The sequence below is a fragment of the Python bivittatus genome, unplaced genomic scaffold (genome assembly GCF_059951505.1).
Source record: "Python bivittatus isolate LINGU-HERP-01145 unplaced genomic scaffold, Pbiv_v1 ctg000020_np1212, whole genome shotgun sequence".
Lineage (NCBI taxonomy): Eukaryota > Metazoa > Chordata > Lepidosauria > Squamata > Pythonidae > Python > Python bivittatus.
The window spans coordinates 27,287,756-27,302,365 of record NW_028277030.1 but is presented as its reverse complement, the minus strand read 5'-3'; the positions used below and the strand labels follow the sequence as shown (position 1 = coordinate 27,302,365).

At 37.5% G+C, this 14,610-nt stretch overlaps 1 protein-coding gene across 6 annotated transcripts in view; it reads left to right on the top strand.

The window, feature by feature from the left end:
- Positions 1 to 14,610, top strand: part of ASAP2 (ArfGAP with SH3 domain, ankyrin repeat and PH domain 2) — a 111,617-nt gene that overhangs the window by 12,194 nt on the left and 84,813 nt on the right. For all 6 annotated transcript variants that reach the window (XM_088136410.1, XM_088136407.1, XM_088136394.1 and 3 more), the window contains one exon: positions 9,500 to 9,572. In XM_088136410.1, the coding sequence (XP_087992536.1) occupies positions 9,500 to 9,572 (73 nt within the window). The remainder of the gene's footprint in view (positions 1 to 9,499; positions 9,573 to 14,610) is intronic.

Genomic DNA, 14,610 nt, shown 5'->3' with positions numbered 1-14,610 from the left:
CCTTGGGTTATGCCCATTCATCTGGCAACTGTTCAGAGTTTTGACGGCGCTGAAAAAATGGACTTACGACCAGTCTTTGCATTAAAAACTGTCGCAATGTCCCTTTGGTCACATGATTAAAATTCAGGCACTTGGTCACTGGCCTGCATATACAGCCGTCACAGCATCCTGCAGTCACATTCTCCTGCCCTGTGTGAACTACCTCTGCTTCAACTCCCCCCACCCACCTATTCCCCCCCATCTCTGCCCTTTTGGCCACGCTGCGCAGCATGGCCAAGATGAAGAGGTTGCTGTATTCTGCTGCCTACCCACTACTGCCCCTGCTTCCCACCAGGCCAAGCTGACCTTCATTGTCGTCTTCAGTGGAAATTCTGGTCCCAGTTAGGGTTGTAACCTGAGTGCTACCTGTATATTGTTGAAGATTGGTTGCTGAATGTAGTAAGAGTGGTATATGATGGAAGTTAAGCATGCATGAAAACAAATGGAGTGCTTGATGAATGGCAGGAAGTAAGACAAGAATGTATTAATGGATATATGGATAAAGAATAGATGTGGTATTAGAGGTGTGCTAGTTGGCAATGTGAATAATTTGCAGCTCATGTTAAATTGATTGTATGATGCAACAAGGGATATGGATCTGAAAACTAATGTATCAAAGATCAAGGTAGTTGTGTTTGTCAGGGAAAGTATTCAACAGCAAAAAAAAACTAGAACAATAAACTGTTCTAGTACAGGCAGTCCCTGGATTAAGAACATCCAACTTATGGACAACTCATACTTACAAACAGGCTGCTTATTACTGAAGATGGTGGATGGCGTTCTCCTTCATCAAGCTGACAAACTGCTGAAGCCGCGCAATATTTTCATGAACTGCTGAAGCTGCGCATTTTTAATATACAGCCTGTTTTCAGTGGTTTTCAGTAAGTATGAGTTCTGACTTACATACAAATTTGAGTTAAAGACAGACTTAGGAATACTCATTCTTAACCTGGGGACTGCCTGTACAGCTGGTTTTCAGCAGTTCATGAAAACATTGCACATTGTATGGATGTGATAGAAGCAAGGATGATCTAAAAAAATATGGAGAGGTATGATAAATGGTGTTAGTGTAAACTAGATTTACGAAATATTTCCTTCAGCTTTTTTTTTTAATTCATGCTTTTAATTTATTTGGCTTTATTATTTATTTATTAGTTCTTACTCCCTTTCTGTGTTTTGCATAATGTTGCTTACTTGAAAGAGAATAGCATTATGGGTTTCTAGGTATGTATGATGATGATGATAATTAATATTGAAAATTATATTCAGTGCAGTGGATTTCCTGAAACAATATAGTAATAGTTTGAAATACTCTCCAAGTTATTATGAAGTTGTTTTATAACAATTCTGATTTTCTCAAAATTCAAGAAATGTTTTCAGAAATGTTGCTTTATGATACAGGACAACTGTTGATAGTGCAAATAATTTTCAACTGCAGTCTGTTAAAATTTCAGTCCTTTTACAAATGACTTTATCTAACATTGTCTGTTGCCATCATTCTCAGCTGCCAAAAACCATCTTAGCTCAGTGGTAAAGTACATGCTTTACTTTCTAAACATTTTAAGTTCAATTCCTGGTGTCAGGCTGGGAAGTTCCTCAACTGAATCCTTGTAAAGCTGTTGCTGTTCAGTGTAGACTAGATAGCCAGTGACCTGATTTGCTATTCTGTGTGGCAGGGGTATACATGAAATAGAAAAATCTTTTGTTTTTGAACTTTGAACAAATCATTGTGCTCTGGAAGTTATGCCAAACCATTTCAGATCAGCTGGAGTTTGGCAGAAACAAAACCAAGTTTGAAACAAAATTAAGAGGAAACCCAGAGTAATTCACAAAGTGAGTAGGGAAAACTGGTACTCATTACCTGTTCTCTCCTTTCAGGAGGTCCCAGTGCAGTAATTTCACTGGCCCACCTCCCCCATGATAGTCCCAAGGCCTTCCCTCCCCATAACCAATGTCCCAGTGTGGCTTATCCCAGCAGCCCACTTACTCCCACCCTGCTCTTCCCAGCACTTTCTCTTTCCTCTCTCCTCGGCAGGTGCCATCATACTAGCCTGTGCAACTGTTCCTTTCTGTGATGATGTCAGCACCCTTCCAGCCTCACATAATCCATTAGATCGGACCAGACTTCTTCTCCTCTGATTTTCCCAGTGCCTTCTCTTCCCTCCCTCCCCTCAGCTGCCAACGTGCTTGACTTTCCTTCTCTTCCCCCATTAATTGTGCTCAGAACAAATGTATTTCGGTCTGTGCCTGGAATAAGATAGCCATATTTCATTCCAGGCACAGACCCTAAAATCCAAAACACATATGTTTCAGTTCAGCCATGGACCTTTCGAAAGCAGCTGTTCCACGTATGGAATGATTTGTGTGCAGAACAGTTTGCACATCCATACTGTGTTTTTTGTTTTTTTCTTCCTCTTAATATAATTGCCAGGTGGAAATTTCCCTTAATCAATTGCTGCTTTCCAACTCTTGTAGCTTTCTAGCATTTCCCTTTTCTTTTTGATAAGGTATAGCAATATAAGACTCTTGTCAGAGAAAAATTTGTGAATTGGACACTTAGTTCTCAAGACAAAAAATAGGATGAGAATACCATATATAACCAATAGTAGAGGGAAAAAAACAAAGCTTGAAATATATTTTTCTGGGTTAGATTTAGGATTAGGAGCAACATCTGAGGTTTAAGTCATCAGATAACTTAGTTGGTTATCTCTGTTGTTCTTGACCTGACCACAGATTCTGAATCAGAAGACAGTCCTAATCAATTATGTGGCTAAAGAGCTGTGTAGGCAGTCCGCCTTTCTTTTGTAGATTTTGCTCTCATTCTGAGGCATGCTACAAGTAAAATTAACTTTTATACTTATTAAAGATGGTGCTTCTTGGACTAAATAAAACATTTTTAACTCTTTTCCCCTTCAAATCCATTTGGCTAGTCCATGGAAATAAAGTAAATTTCTGTCAGGTTCCTCCAGTAAAATGATTATCAACAATGATTTTGTAAATTTCAGTCGGTTTGCAATTTTTTCATACTGTTCAAGTAATTCTTATTAAACCTTATAAAGCCACCAATGAAGATAGCTTGTCATGAAAAGTATTTAGAAATGAGTAACAAACTTACTTTTTACATATATGGCATTCCCTGTCCAACTTCTATTTTCTGCTTGCTTAGACTGAGAACATTTGCACATTTTGAAGCAATAAATACCCTTAATAGTCAAGGTGAGCAATATGGTTACTTTGCTTGCCCTTAATCTCAGGATAGCAATGAAGAATTGGACTTTTATGTCTTAAATCTTACACTGTACAGGGTTTCAGATGTCATTGCTACCTGGTGGAAGAGAGCAGGAAATCAGTAAAATATGGAGGCTGTAGATTGATGACGAAAAAGAATATATGTGGAGAAACTATTGTCAGATTTGTCCTGGATGTTTAGAGCTGTTACTATTAAAATATTGCTCACATAGGGAGCAGTGTGTAGTCAGTAGCAGGCTATGGTTGATTTATACTTGCTTGTATATGGAATTTCAACACTAATTGGTGAGAAACAGGATCAAGTCCATGGCCAAAGAGTATTCTTCATATGAGAAGAAGGATTGAGGGAATCAGACACAGAGAGTTAAGGCCCTAGGAGATGCTATCTCCTCCTAGTAAGAGGAGATGGCATCAAGATCCAGTTGTTCTTAGCTCTTGTGATTCAGATCACCCATTCTCTTAGTCTACAAGAATACAGTGGTACCTCGGGATACGAATGCCTCTACTAACGAACATTTCGGGTTACGACCAGCTTCGGCAGGAAAATTTTACCTCAGGATACAAACTTGCCTCTACTTACGAACCGGATCTGCGGCCATTTTCCCTGCTGCCACACGGTCGCGGCTTCCTGTGGGCGAGGTCGCGGTAGCTAGGAGACGTTCAGTGAGGCTTGTGGTGTGTTTTGCGGTGTTTTGCGAAGGTTTTTGGTGTGCGTGTTAGCATGGCTCCAAAGATAATGCAGAGCAGGCTTGGCGGGAGTCAGGCTCTGAAGAGAAAATTGCCTCGGGTTGCGACCAAATTCAGAGGGCGGAACGGATTAACCGGATTTACATTGAACCCTATGGGAAACTTTACCTCGACTTGAGACCAACTCGACTTGCAACCAGAGTCATGGAACGGATTAAGTTCGTATCCCGAGGTACCACTGTACTGCCATCTCCATGTGACAAGTCAGAAAGCAGGGAGGAAGAAGAATAGTGACCTGCACAGAGAATCATCTGGTACAGGCAAGGCTACTTGGGAGCAGGCTGGAGCTGGGAGTCAGTCAATTCCAGCGGTGTTCAACCTCATAAAGAAACTTAGAGCTGGTTGTATTTAAGGTCCTGTCTTAGAGCAGTCTGGCATTGGAACAATTCTCCATGATAGCCCAGCCTCTGGTATGTTGTGTTGGAGTTGTAGCTACCTTTTGTTTTATCTAATCCCTGACACAAAGGTTGCTCAGAAACTGGAAGATGAACACTGCCTTGCAGGTCAGCTTTCACTACTGGTAAGAACTGTACTTCCTTTGAATTCAGACTGTATTTTACAACAGTGCCTCTGTCCTTGCAATTGCAAATAATCTAACTAGCCTGAGCAGGTCAGAAGAATCTGCAAAGCATAAAGCTTTCATTGTGTCCTTTGAAACTTCCCACCTCTCACCCGTGCATGTAAGGTGTGAAGATACTTTCCTATACCTGAGGGAGGGGAACCACATAAGTGCTGCCTGGTTGCCTGTGGGGAAAAAAAATGCATACTTGTTTTGTTATTTTGGTTAGTCTTTATAAAGGTATTACTTGATTATGGATTGAAGGTATTTTTTCTCATGAAAAATGCTTTCTTTTTTAGATAAAACAAGAGTTGTGAATGTGGAGGTAAGAATTCTGTAGGCTAGAAAGCATAGAAATTAGGTTTGCCTTTGTCATACTCAAAATAATAATACAGTCTCCTGAATATCTGTTCAGATATCCAATTTAATTTGGTGGCAAATGACATTGTAACTCTAAATTTCTTGTCTGGAATGAACAATTTATGGATTATATGTTGTGCTTATTACTATTGAGTTTGAAATTCAAGGCTTTTACACTGGAATAGCTGTTCGGTCTATAACTTAAAACATCTTTGTCAGAGCTAAGGTTACTGTGGAGACTATAACTTCTAATTATGGCTAATTAACCAGAACAGCTTACAGGAGTATTGTTGTACTTAAATTGGCAGCTAGAAATAACCTACTACACCTGCATATGTCAGTCTGTCTGGTTTACTGTAGTTTAATGATTATTTTCTAGATTTGTTTGAAATGTTTCACAGAAACTAACACCACAGTAGTTAGTAGAGAATGGATCCACAGACCTGGTCCTCCACTGGCATGTTAATTATCTGATGGCTAGCTGTCACTTTCAGTGACCATGATCAAGATGAAGTCTAAGAGCACCTGTAAAAATAGAGCTTATCTAGGTACTCTGTCTCCGGTTTCCTTAGGTTATATCTCCCCATGGTCATGCAAGCAATGAAAAAGGGACAGAACTGGTGCAGGTGGCTGAATCTCCTCTGAGTTTGTCCATAGTGATTCTGACTCTGTCATACCATTGATTTTTAGTTTTTTTCCTACTCCTAAGAGACAAACAATAAAAAGGCAAGAAGTGAGGAAAGGGACAGGGAACAATCATCCACTGTGGTTGTTCAGAGAACTAAAAATATTGCTGTTGACCAACCCAGCCCATGTTTAGATGGGTGAATTGACTGGGAAGGAGATCATCAGGTCAGTTGTGTCGTGTATGGTCTGTATGACAGGAGAGATGGAACAGTTTGATGGGCATTTTTTATGTGTTTTATAGTTTCCTAGCGCAACTGATGAACCATATTTCTTCAGTAGCTCCATCTTGTGATTCACCAATGTAATCTATTTGTATTCATTTAGGAAATGTAAAAATGGATGTATTAAAGCTTTTTCCTCATCAATTAAGTTTGGAAAAATCTCAGGGAGCCATTCTAAAATACAATACATCTTTGTTATAGATGGTCATTCCATGTTATCTCCTGTCTCATTCCTTCAGATGGGTTTCCCCAACTGTGTGTTTTCAGATGTGTTGAGACTAACTCCTAGTATTTCTAGGAAGTATGGCTAAAAGCCAAAGACCATGCTGACTAGGAAATCTGGAAGATGCAGTCTCAATGCATATATACACACACACTCACCCATCTTACACAAGTGACTCTGGGTGGCTTACAAATTAAAAACAAACCCTCGAAATATACCCCCCCCCCCATGGCCAAGGATAAACTCATAATAGGGCACAAATTTAGGAAGGGTTGAATTAGTGGGTGAAGACTCTTTTTCAATCTAAGTAGGTTGCCAAAATTCAGGCCTATCAACCTATTATAACAATTTGTCCAGATTGTATAGTTGAATATATTCAATTCCATTGCTCTTTGATTAAGAATTTTTGCCTTCTAGTTTACTGAACGCTGGAGCAACAGTTTTCTGATTGATAGATATCCTGGAGAATGTTTTGGTTTCTTTAAAGACCTTTGAGACATTCATGTTTTTAGGATGTCTGGCTTTTATTTACACTACCATTTATGACCCAAATGCCTGTGGTGCTTTTTTGAACATGTTCAGTCCTACCGTATTATTGCTTCCAGACTACCATATTTATAGTAAAGAATTTAATATTCTGAAAAATTATATTTTCTAAGGCGCACTCACTTTTAATGGTAGTATTGCATTTTCAAGATACCAGTGTGACTGGAATGGATATTTCTTAATGCTCTTTCAATGAGAAATCTCCATTCCCACATCTCTGGGAAAATGGGGTGCTAACTGGGTAGTAAAGTAAGGTGTATGTTCTCATATATCTGTGAGTTCATAGTGGGTGGGATTGAATTATGTCATTAGCATGTAACTAGATTTGAATTTTGGTACTGGGTTTGATTAAAAACTGCAATGTGATTTTTTTTTAAAAAGCTTGATTTTCCTAGTGTTGATCGTTGATTTAAGAATGATTGGGTTGCCATTAATTGTTTGCAATAATGAGTAACATTCAATCTAAAGATCTTGAGCTTTTCTAAGGTTAGATAAATGGAAAGCTTCAAATATGACCTGCTGTAGATCAGTTAACCTGTCAATCTACATAGAAACAAATTTTGTACTAGAGCATGCTATATATGTCAAGTGAGGGCATGTTGATCTATACTGGACTTTACTTTGTAGGGTAAATAAAATTAGCGTGCCTTTTATTTCTAGTCAACAATTGTAATAACGGTGATGACAGTTTCAGTGGAAGTCTTTCTAAATTCAGTAGGATGCACAATACTTGCAGTTTATAGGTTGTGTAGGTCTACAGCCATTCTGCTCAAACTTTTTATAAATTAGACTTAAAATGAGTTAAAAATACTATTTTGTGACAGGCAGGGAAGGATACTAAAGTGTTGTTTGCACAAAATTGAAATGCTGTCTTTTTAGTTTTAAAATGCTTCATAGTTATATGACCAGGAAGTATAACCAATCTGCTTAAAACAGATGTAGATAGTCTTATTTTCATTTTGTAAAAAATGCAGATTCTGTATCTCATAGTAAAGCTTGATGTGACATTTGGGCACTCAGAAATACACACACGTACAAAACAATGCTATTTTATCTTCTTCCCAGATCAAGAGTTGTGGTGAACCTTAAATAAACACATTGGTGAGCAGAGATTAGTGCCAGAATATATAATGATTTCTGACATTCTAAGTTTCATTGACACTTGGTAGAAAGCAAAAAGTGAATTGAGAAGAATATTAAATTGAAAGCATTTAGTATCTGTTTATGAATATGCTAAAGTATCCATATGGTTACAAAATTAAGCTTGAGACAAATGCATGCGCTTCCTTGAAACTGATAGAAGAGGACCGTAGAAAGCATTAAAAAGGAGTGCTTTTCACACAAGAGCAGAGAAACACAAACAGCAAGGCCCATTAAGACTTGTAAAAGCTGATCTTATTAACCACTCAATTACCTTAATGGCACCACAAACAAAGAATTCCGCTGAAACTATTATTTTTTAAAATGTATTAAGAGAAATTACTAAAAACCGATACCCAAAAACATAAGGCATGCTTTACAAAGCGGCCATGATGGCTTTGTTGAAAACTCCAGGGTTTTGTTATTTTATTGCTTTTGTTTGTTTCATCCTGTTTTGTAATGAATAATTTACTCAAGATACTGAAATAACATAACCAGCAGGGTTTGGGCATGATTTAAATGCTTAGCACATCCTGGGTAAAATAAAAAAGCATGTACAGTGTTGTCATTTGTGACTGTATGACACAAATCTTGTTAAACAGGGTAAATGTTGAGAATAACATTGGTAGATTGCTTTATGTTGAATATTAAATTATTGGGCTCATGCACAGTTACATGCATTGTTTCCTGCAATATTTTGAGTTTTGTAATGTTAGACTGTAAATGTTTTATTTTTTTTAATTTGTAAGTAATATATTCTTGCTAGGATCGTAGTTTTTGAGAGGTTTCTGATAACTATTTAAATAATAGAAGTCATGCAAAATTTTATGTTGGAGCAGCTCACTGGTAGTATCTTTCATAGTTAATGAGCAACTTGATTTTTCATAAATTACTCTGAATTTGAGATAAAGAAAATAGAATGCCACCTAGGCTATCTAGGCTACTGTCTTCCTTGACAACAGTCTAAACCCCTTTTGTGAACTTCACATTGGCATTGTTTGTAGTCTACTGGATATTTAGTATTTTGTGTGTATAGCACATTGTGCATTTAGCATGTCAGTTTTCCAGAAGGTGCGCATGATTCCTCTCTGTTTTAAGTGGCGTCTTGCAATGGATTTTCTTCTCTGTACCTAATGTGGGCTTGTTCTATTTCGCTATCCATGCATGGTGGCATGATCATTACAGCATCGTTTAATTTCTTCAAGAGGGCATTCAAGATGCTCTTGGAAGCTTGTGAGTATCATTTGGATGTTATTAGTGAAAAACCCTGCATTGCTGAAAGCTGCCTCAGGCTACTTGGATCACAGCAGACAACAAATTAACATGGTCAGGTGTGCTAATTAAAAATATCCCCTGAATACGTAAATCGAATGAAACACAGTCATTAGTGCTGCTCTTAAAACAGTGACTTAATACTCTCTGTCAGCAGCACGGAAGCCCATGTTTTATTGGAAATTTCAATCCTAATTCAGTAATATATGAATACTAATTAAATTGTTGACAATAAGCTAATATTAACAATCAAGTATTTTCTTTGTAGGCTGAAGACACTGAGGTTGCTACATCGTTTTTTTCTGAAGATAATAATAAAATAGTAGAAAATTTTCTATTAAAACAATATATAGCATTTTCAGTAGTCAAGTAGTTTGGACCAGTATATTGCTTTGTATGCTGCTGAGTTTACATAATTAATAAATATTACCTGACCTTTTTTGCTTTCATTTTTAGGCCCTGGATGTTGACCGAACTGTTCTTTATAAGATGAAGAAATCTGTAAAAGCCATAAATGTTTCTGGTTTGGGTATGTAAAGTTTGCTTATTGATGGTCTATATTTCTAAAATACACATTGAAATATACAGTGCTTATCAAATATTCACTGGTTACCATCTAAGAAAAAGCCATAGACAATATGCCATATATAGACATGATGCAGATTCTGGTCAGGTCAACGATAGTTACAAAGGAGTGCTCATTCCTTCTTTTGAGACCCTTTTCCTTCCTGGTGCTAATGATTTCTTGTTAAATGTTAATTGAAGTTAACTAAATTTAACAAAAGCTACACTTCCCTTTTAAGTCAGAAATCGAAAATATGGTCGAACATAGATTTTTAAGAGTAATTTTTGCTTTAATAGTTAGTAAGATGAAACCATAGTTAATATTGATAGGGAAGAGAATAATTCTGGAGTGAGGAAAGATAGGAATTGTTTTATTCAGATGCAGGAATAAATCTTGATTCCTCATTATGTGATCAGTTGGTTCATAAGCAGACCTCCCCCAATGAGATTTTCACTTCTGTTTTTGAATAGCCACTGTTTATAGCGTTACTATGTTCCCTGTAAGGCATGCACACGCATACACAACTCAGGAAAAGTCAAGCACATGCAAAAGGAAATCATCATCATCATCATCACCCATCACCATAAAACTCTGGACTCGCAAGTTCACCTCTGCCTCATGAGCTCCCGCTCAGTCTGTGGCATGGGTCATGGGTTTTTTGCCCAGGACAACAAGCAGGCAGTCCTTTTCTAGCCTTGCAGTTGTAGCTGACCTGTTCTGGACCCTAGAGCCCCCTGGCATGAAGGAGCATTTCCCACTAAAAAGATTTGATTCATTTCCCTTCTCCTTTCAAAAAAGGTTTATTGCTTTCTCCTTCTCTCCAAAGAAGTTTTCATTCCCTCCCCCCCTCAAAAAAGGTTTTAATTTCCCTCTTCCCTCCAAAGAAAGTTGAATTCATTTCCCTCCTCCCTCCCAAAAAAGTTGAATAAAAATCTGTTGAGTTTGGGGCTGCAGAAGGTCCATGATCTCTGTTAACTTTATAAAAAATTTAATTTTGGATTAATAATAATTGAATAATAATAATTATTTAATAATAATTAATTTAATTTAATGGTGAATAATTATTAAGTTTAAGTAAGTTTGGAATACATCCAGAGAAAAAGGAAAGAATAGGAAAACATGAAAGAGGGGCTGCCTAAATGCTTTTTGTATAATGCCTTTTTATTTTATTTTTCTTTCATTACAATATCAAATTCCAGAAAAAAGATGAGTTTATATTATATTATGTTGAGTTTATATTATAATTTCTAAGTTAATATGTGTAGAGCCAATTTGGTGTAGTGATTAAAGGCGCCAAGTTAGAAGGCAGGAGACTGTGTGCTGTAGTCCTGCCTTAGGCTTGAAGCCAGGTGCATGACCTTGGGCCAGGCACTTCTCTCAGCCTTGGGAAGAAGGAAATGGCTCACCAGTTCTGGAAAATGCTGCCAAGAAAACTACAGGGGGCAGTCCCCAGGAGTCAAAAATGACTTAAAGGCACAACTTTTAAGCATGTATGTGACATGCTATTATACTTTCTAGCTTCTATACTTTAATTAAGAAATATGTAAACATTGTAACATATCGCCATTACATGTATTTGCAGTTTGCTCATGTACTCATCTTGTGGTCCACAAATTTGTACTTGGTTTGGGAAAAGCTACACAAAACTTTTTTTTTCCCCTGTACACAGCATGTCAGAAATCAGAGGTAACATTGGTTATGACTGAACCTAGTTATTTAGGGAATAGTTATTTAGGGAATAGTTATTTAGGGAATAGTCCACAATCAATCTGTGGCCCTCAGTTAGTGTCCCAGGATCCTGTGCAATTTTTTCATCATGCAGTTCAGGCTGCATCTGGTAGCAGAATAGCTTGCTGCTTTCGTGCTGTAGATAAAACAGGAGAAGCAAGGTCCCTACCCTATTGTTTCTCTGTAGCTAAAGGTAGTGCAGAAGTAACTGTCTGCAGCAAGATTGCTGAAAGGAGGGGATGAGTTGTATGTGTGTATACACACATCTGTTGTAACAGGAAATGTGGCCATAGGGCTGAAAAGGTTTCCCATCTTGCATTAGGAAGACAAATGCATTTCAAACTGTGACTTACAAGGTTCATTTGTTTCTCTGAGCCAAAGGTGGGGCACTTATTGCCCTAGATGTCAACAAATGTCAGGTCCCATTAGCCCCAGGAGCGCAGCCAAGTGTCTGGGGTGATGGGAATTATAGTCTACTAGCAACTTCTGGAGAGTCGTAGATTCCCTTTCCTTCTGTGGAACGTAATTAAGATATCTTACATTTTTATGGTTCAGATGTATCAATAAACTATAGCTGACGGAAAATGAAATTTCTCATCTTCTCATTAAAACTGCGTTGGTGGAAGAATGGAGAGGGCCATGCATGAATTTGAAATTGATTAATGTACTCTAGACTACTTTAGCTTGCGTTCACAAGAATAGATTCCAATTTCATTGCCACCAACTTTGTCTTAGAGTTTATGAAAAGCCAGCTATTATAGCTTAGGTAACAAAGTATGGTCAAGCAAACCACGTCATAGTTGGCGTGTGATCCCAATCTTTCTTTGCACTGATCTGAAAGTAACCCTTCTGTATGGTTCTCAGTATTATACCTGATGATATATCTGTAGAACCATTATAACGTGCTACTGGATATCCATATACAGTAGTATTATCCTTGCTATAATTGGAAAATAAAGTTGGTCAAATACTTGAAAATAAATAGGATAAGTAATTGCTAACAATAATTACAATAACAAATTAACTATTACTGTGAAACAGTTGAATTTAAACACGTATGAAATTTGTCTGTCTAGTCTTCTGTCAAGAAATGTCCTGTTCAAATATTCCAACTTCTCTGGAAATGTTTTGATATGGACTGACCTTACTAGAACATTTTATAGGCAACTATTATAAGCCACAGTGACATCAAAATAATTATATGTGCCTCATGATACTGCATAGGTACCATGATTATATAATTTGTGTCAGTCACATCATGATACCTGATACAGGTATGTAAGTTACATCATTTGTGCGGTGGCGTTATTGTGTGCATGTCAGCATTTGATCCTGCTTACTCCCCTGGGAGGCCTATGGAACTGTTCCTCCCTTGAAATTGTCTTGTTTTACGTTTGAAATAATTGGAATATTCTGAACGTTTGAAACATTTTTGGCAAGGTCAAAATATTTTATATATCTCTAGTTGAAATTGGGTTCTTACAAGCTAAATCATGGTTTGTTACTAAATAGGCTACAACTGTTTTTGTTCATACAGTACTTTAAACCATATGTCATTGTTTGCAAAGTACTGTTTGAGTTTGCATCTTTTGTGAAGCCACAAACAACCAAAGCAAATTATATTTAAGCCAGGCCCCTACCTTAAAGAAATACCACTATACTGTTGAGGAAAACTGATACCTATATCCCTGTTGGTAGGATAATTATTGCATTGCCTAAAGTTCTATAGAGGCCATGGTGATATGGACAGAAAGCCCTTGCAGCAAATTTTATCATAGTTATAGTCACATGGTACCAACGTAGTGGTATACCATAGCAGCATATAGGTAGTCCTTGGGTTAGGACCATTCATTCAGCAACCATTAAAAGTTACGATAGTGCTGAATGAATGGTACTTATGATTGGCCCTTGGAATTCCAGCTGTTGCAGCATCCCCGTGGTCACGTGATTGTGATTACCGATGCTCCCTGCTGGCTTCCCACAAGCAAAGTCAATGAGGAAACCAGCAGGAAGTTGGAACTCACAATCACGTGAAGTCCTTGCTTAATAACCCATGTGGTCCTCGGGTTATGATGGCAACCAGGACTGCGGGAATTGCTGTCACTAAGTGACACAGTCATGTGACGTCATACTTCACAACCACATTGCTTAGTGACAGTAATTCTAGTCCCAATTGCTATTGTAACCCGAAGACCACCCGTACAGTATATCTGCAGTTAGCTGCAAATGCTTGCTTTGTGTTCATTTCAGATGTCATGTTGTACAATTTCAAGGCTTGGTTTGGGGGGGATTAGGGATGTATCACAGGTTTTGGTATTTCTTCCTCCTCTTGTCTTTCTGTCTTGTTTTCCTGTTTTCTTCTATTCATAGTTTTCTGCGACAGTTGAACAGGACAGGTTATAATTAGGTCTAAGACTGCCTTAACGGGCCTTTGGAAACTACTTCCAATGATTTCAAATGTCATTGAGAAGATAAGCATTTCTGTGAAATTGCCTGTCTCTAATCATTACGAGCCTATATAAAATAACTCCCAGATGTACTTTTCAGCAAAATATCAGCACAGGACTCAGTCGGGATCTGATCCTATTTCCATTGTTTTTTTCTTTAAAATAAAGAGGCCTGGAATAAGCACACTTGTTTAAAAACATGGCTAACATCTTTACCAATTCAGTGCTCCTCAAATATGTATAGCACTCCCACTATCCCTATCCAGTGTAACAGTACTATCTGGGGATGGTAAAGTGTCATAGTTTGTATACATTAATACGCATCATATTTTATAAATGCTAATATAAGATATTGCCAAGGATCCTAACTGCTTGCACTCTATTTTCTCATATCCTTGCATGTTTTGATTTTCCTTTCTCTTATTTGTATTTGATCTCTTTAATAATTTGTTATTTTCTTTTTCATGTAACATTTGATATTTGTGACCTTGCTTCATGGAACTGAGTGGAGCACTGAAATACCTTGCAGGCCTCTTTGTTCATTTTCTGACACAGATGTAGTTCCATTGAAATGAATGGACAAGAGTTTGTTAGCAGGTCATGGGGCTGCAATTTTGTATAAATGCTAGAGTGCCCACAAGGGAGGACTGTATCTGTTCATGAGGAAATGTGGAACATAATAATCATGGTATACTAAGCTGCATTTATTAAATGTGAGATAAATTTAGAGATGATGATGATAATGGTGATGATGATTTACCATCTGTATTATTTACTCTTTGGACTGGATCTTTTTTCCCTATATTTTGAGTTATTTAACTGGAATC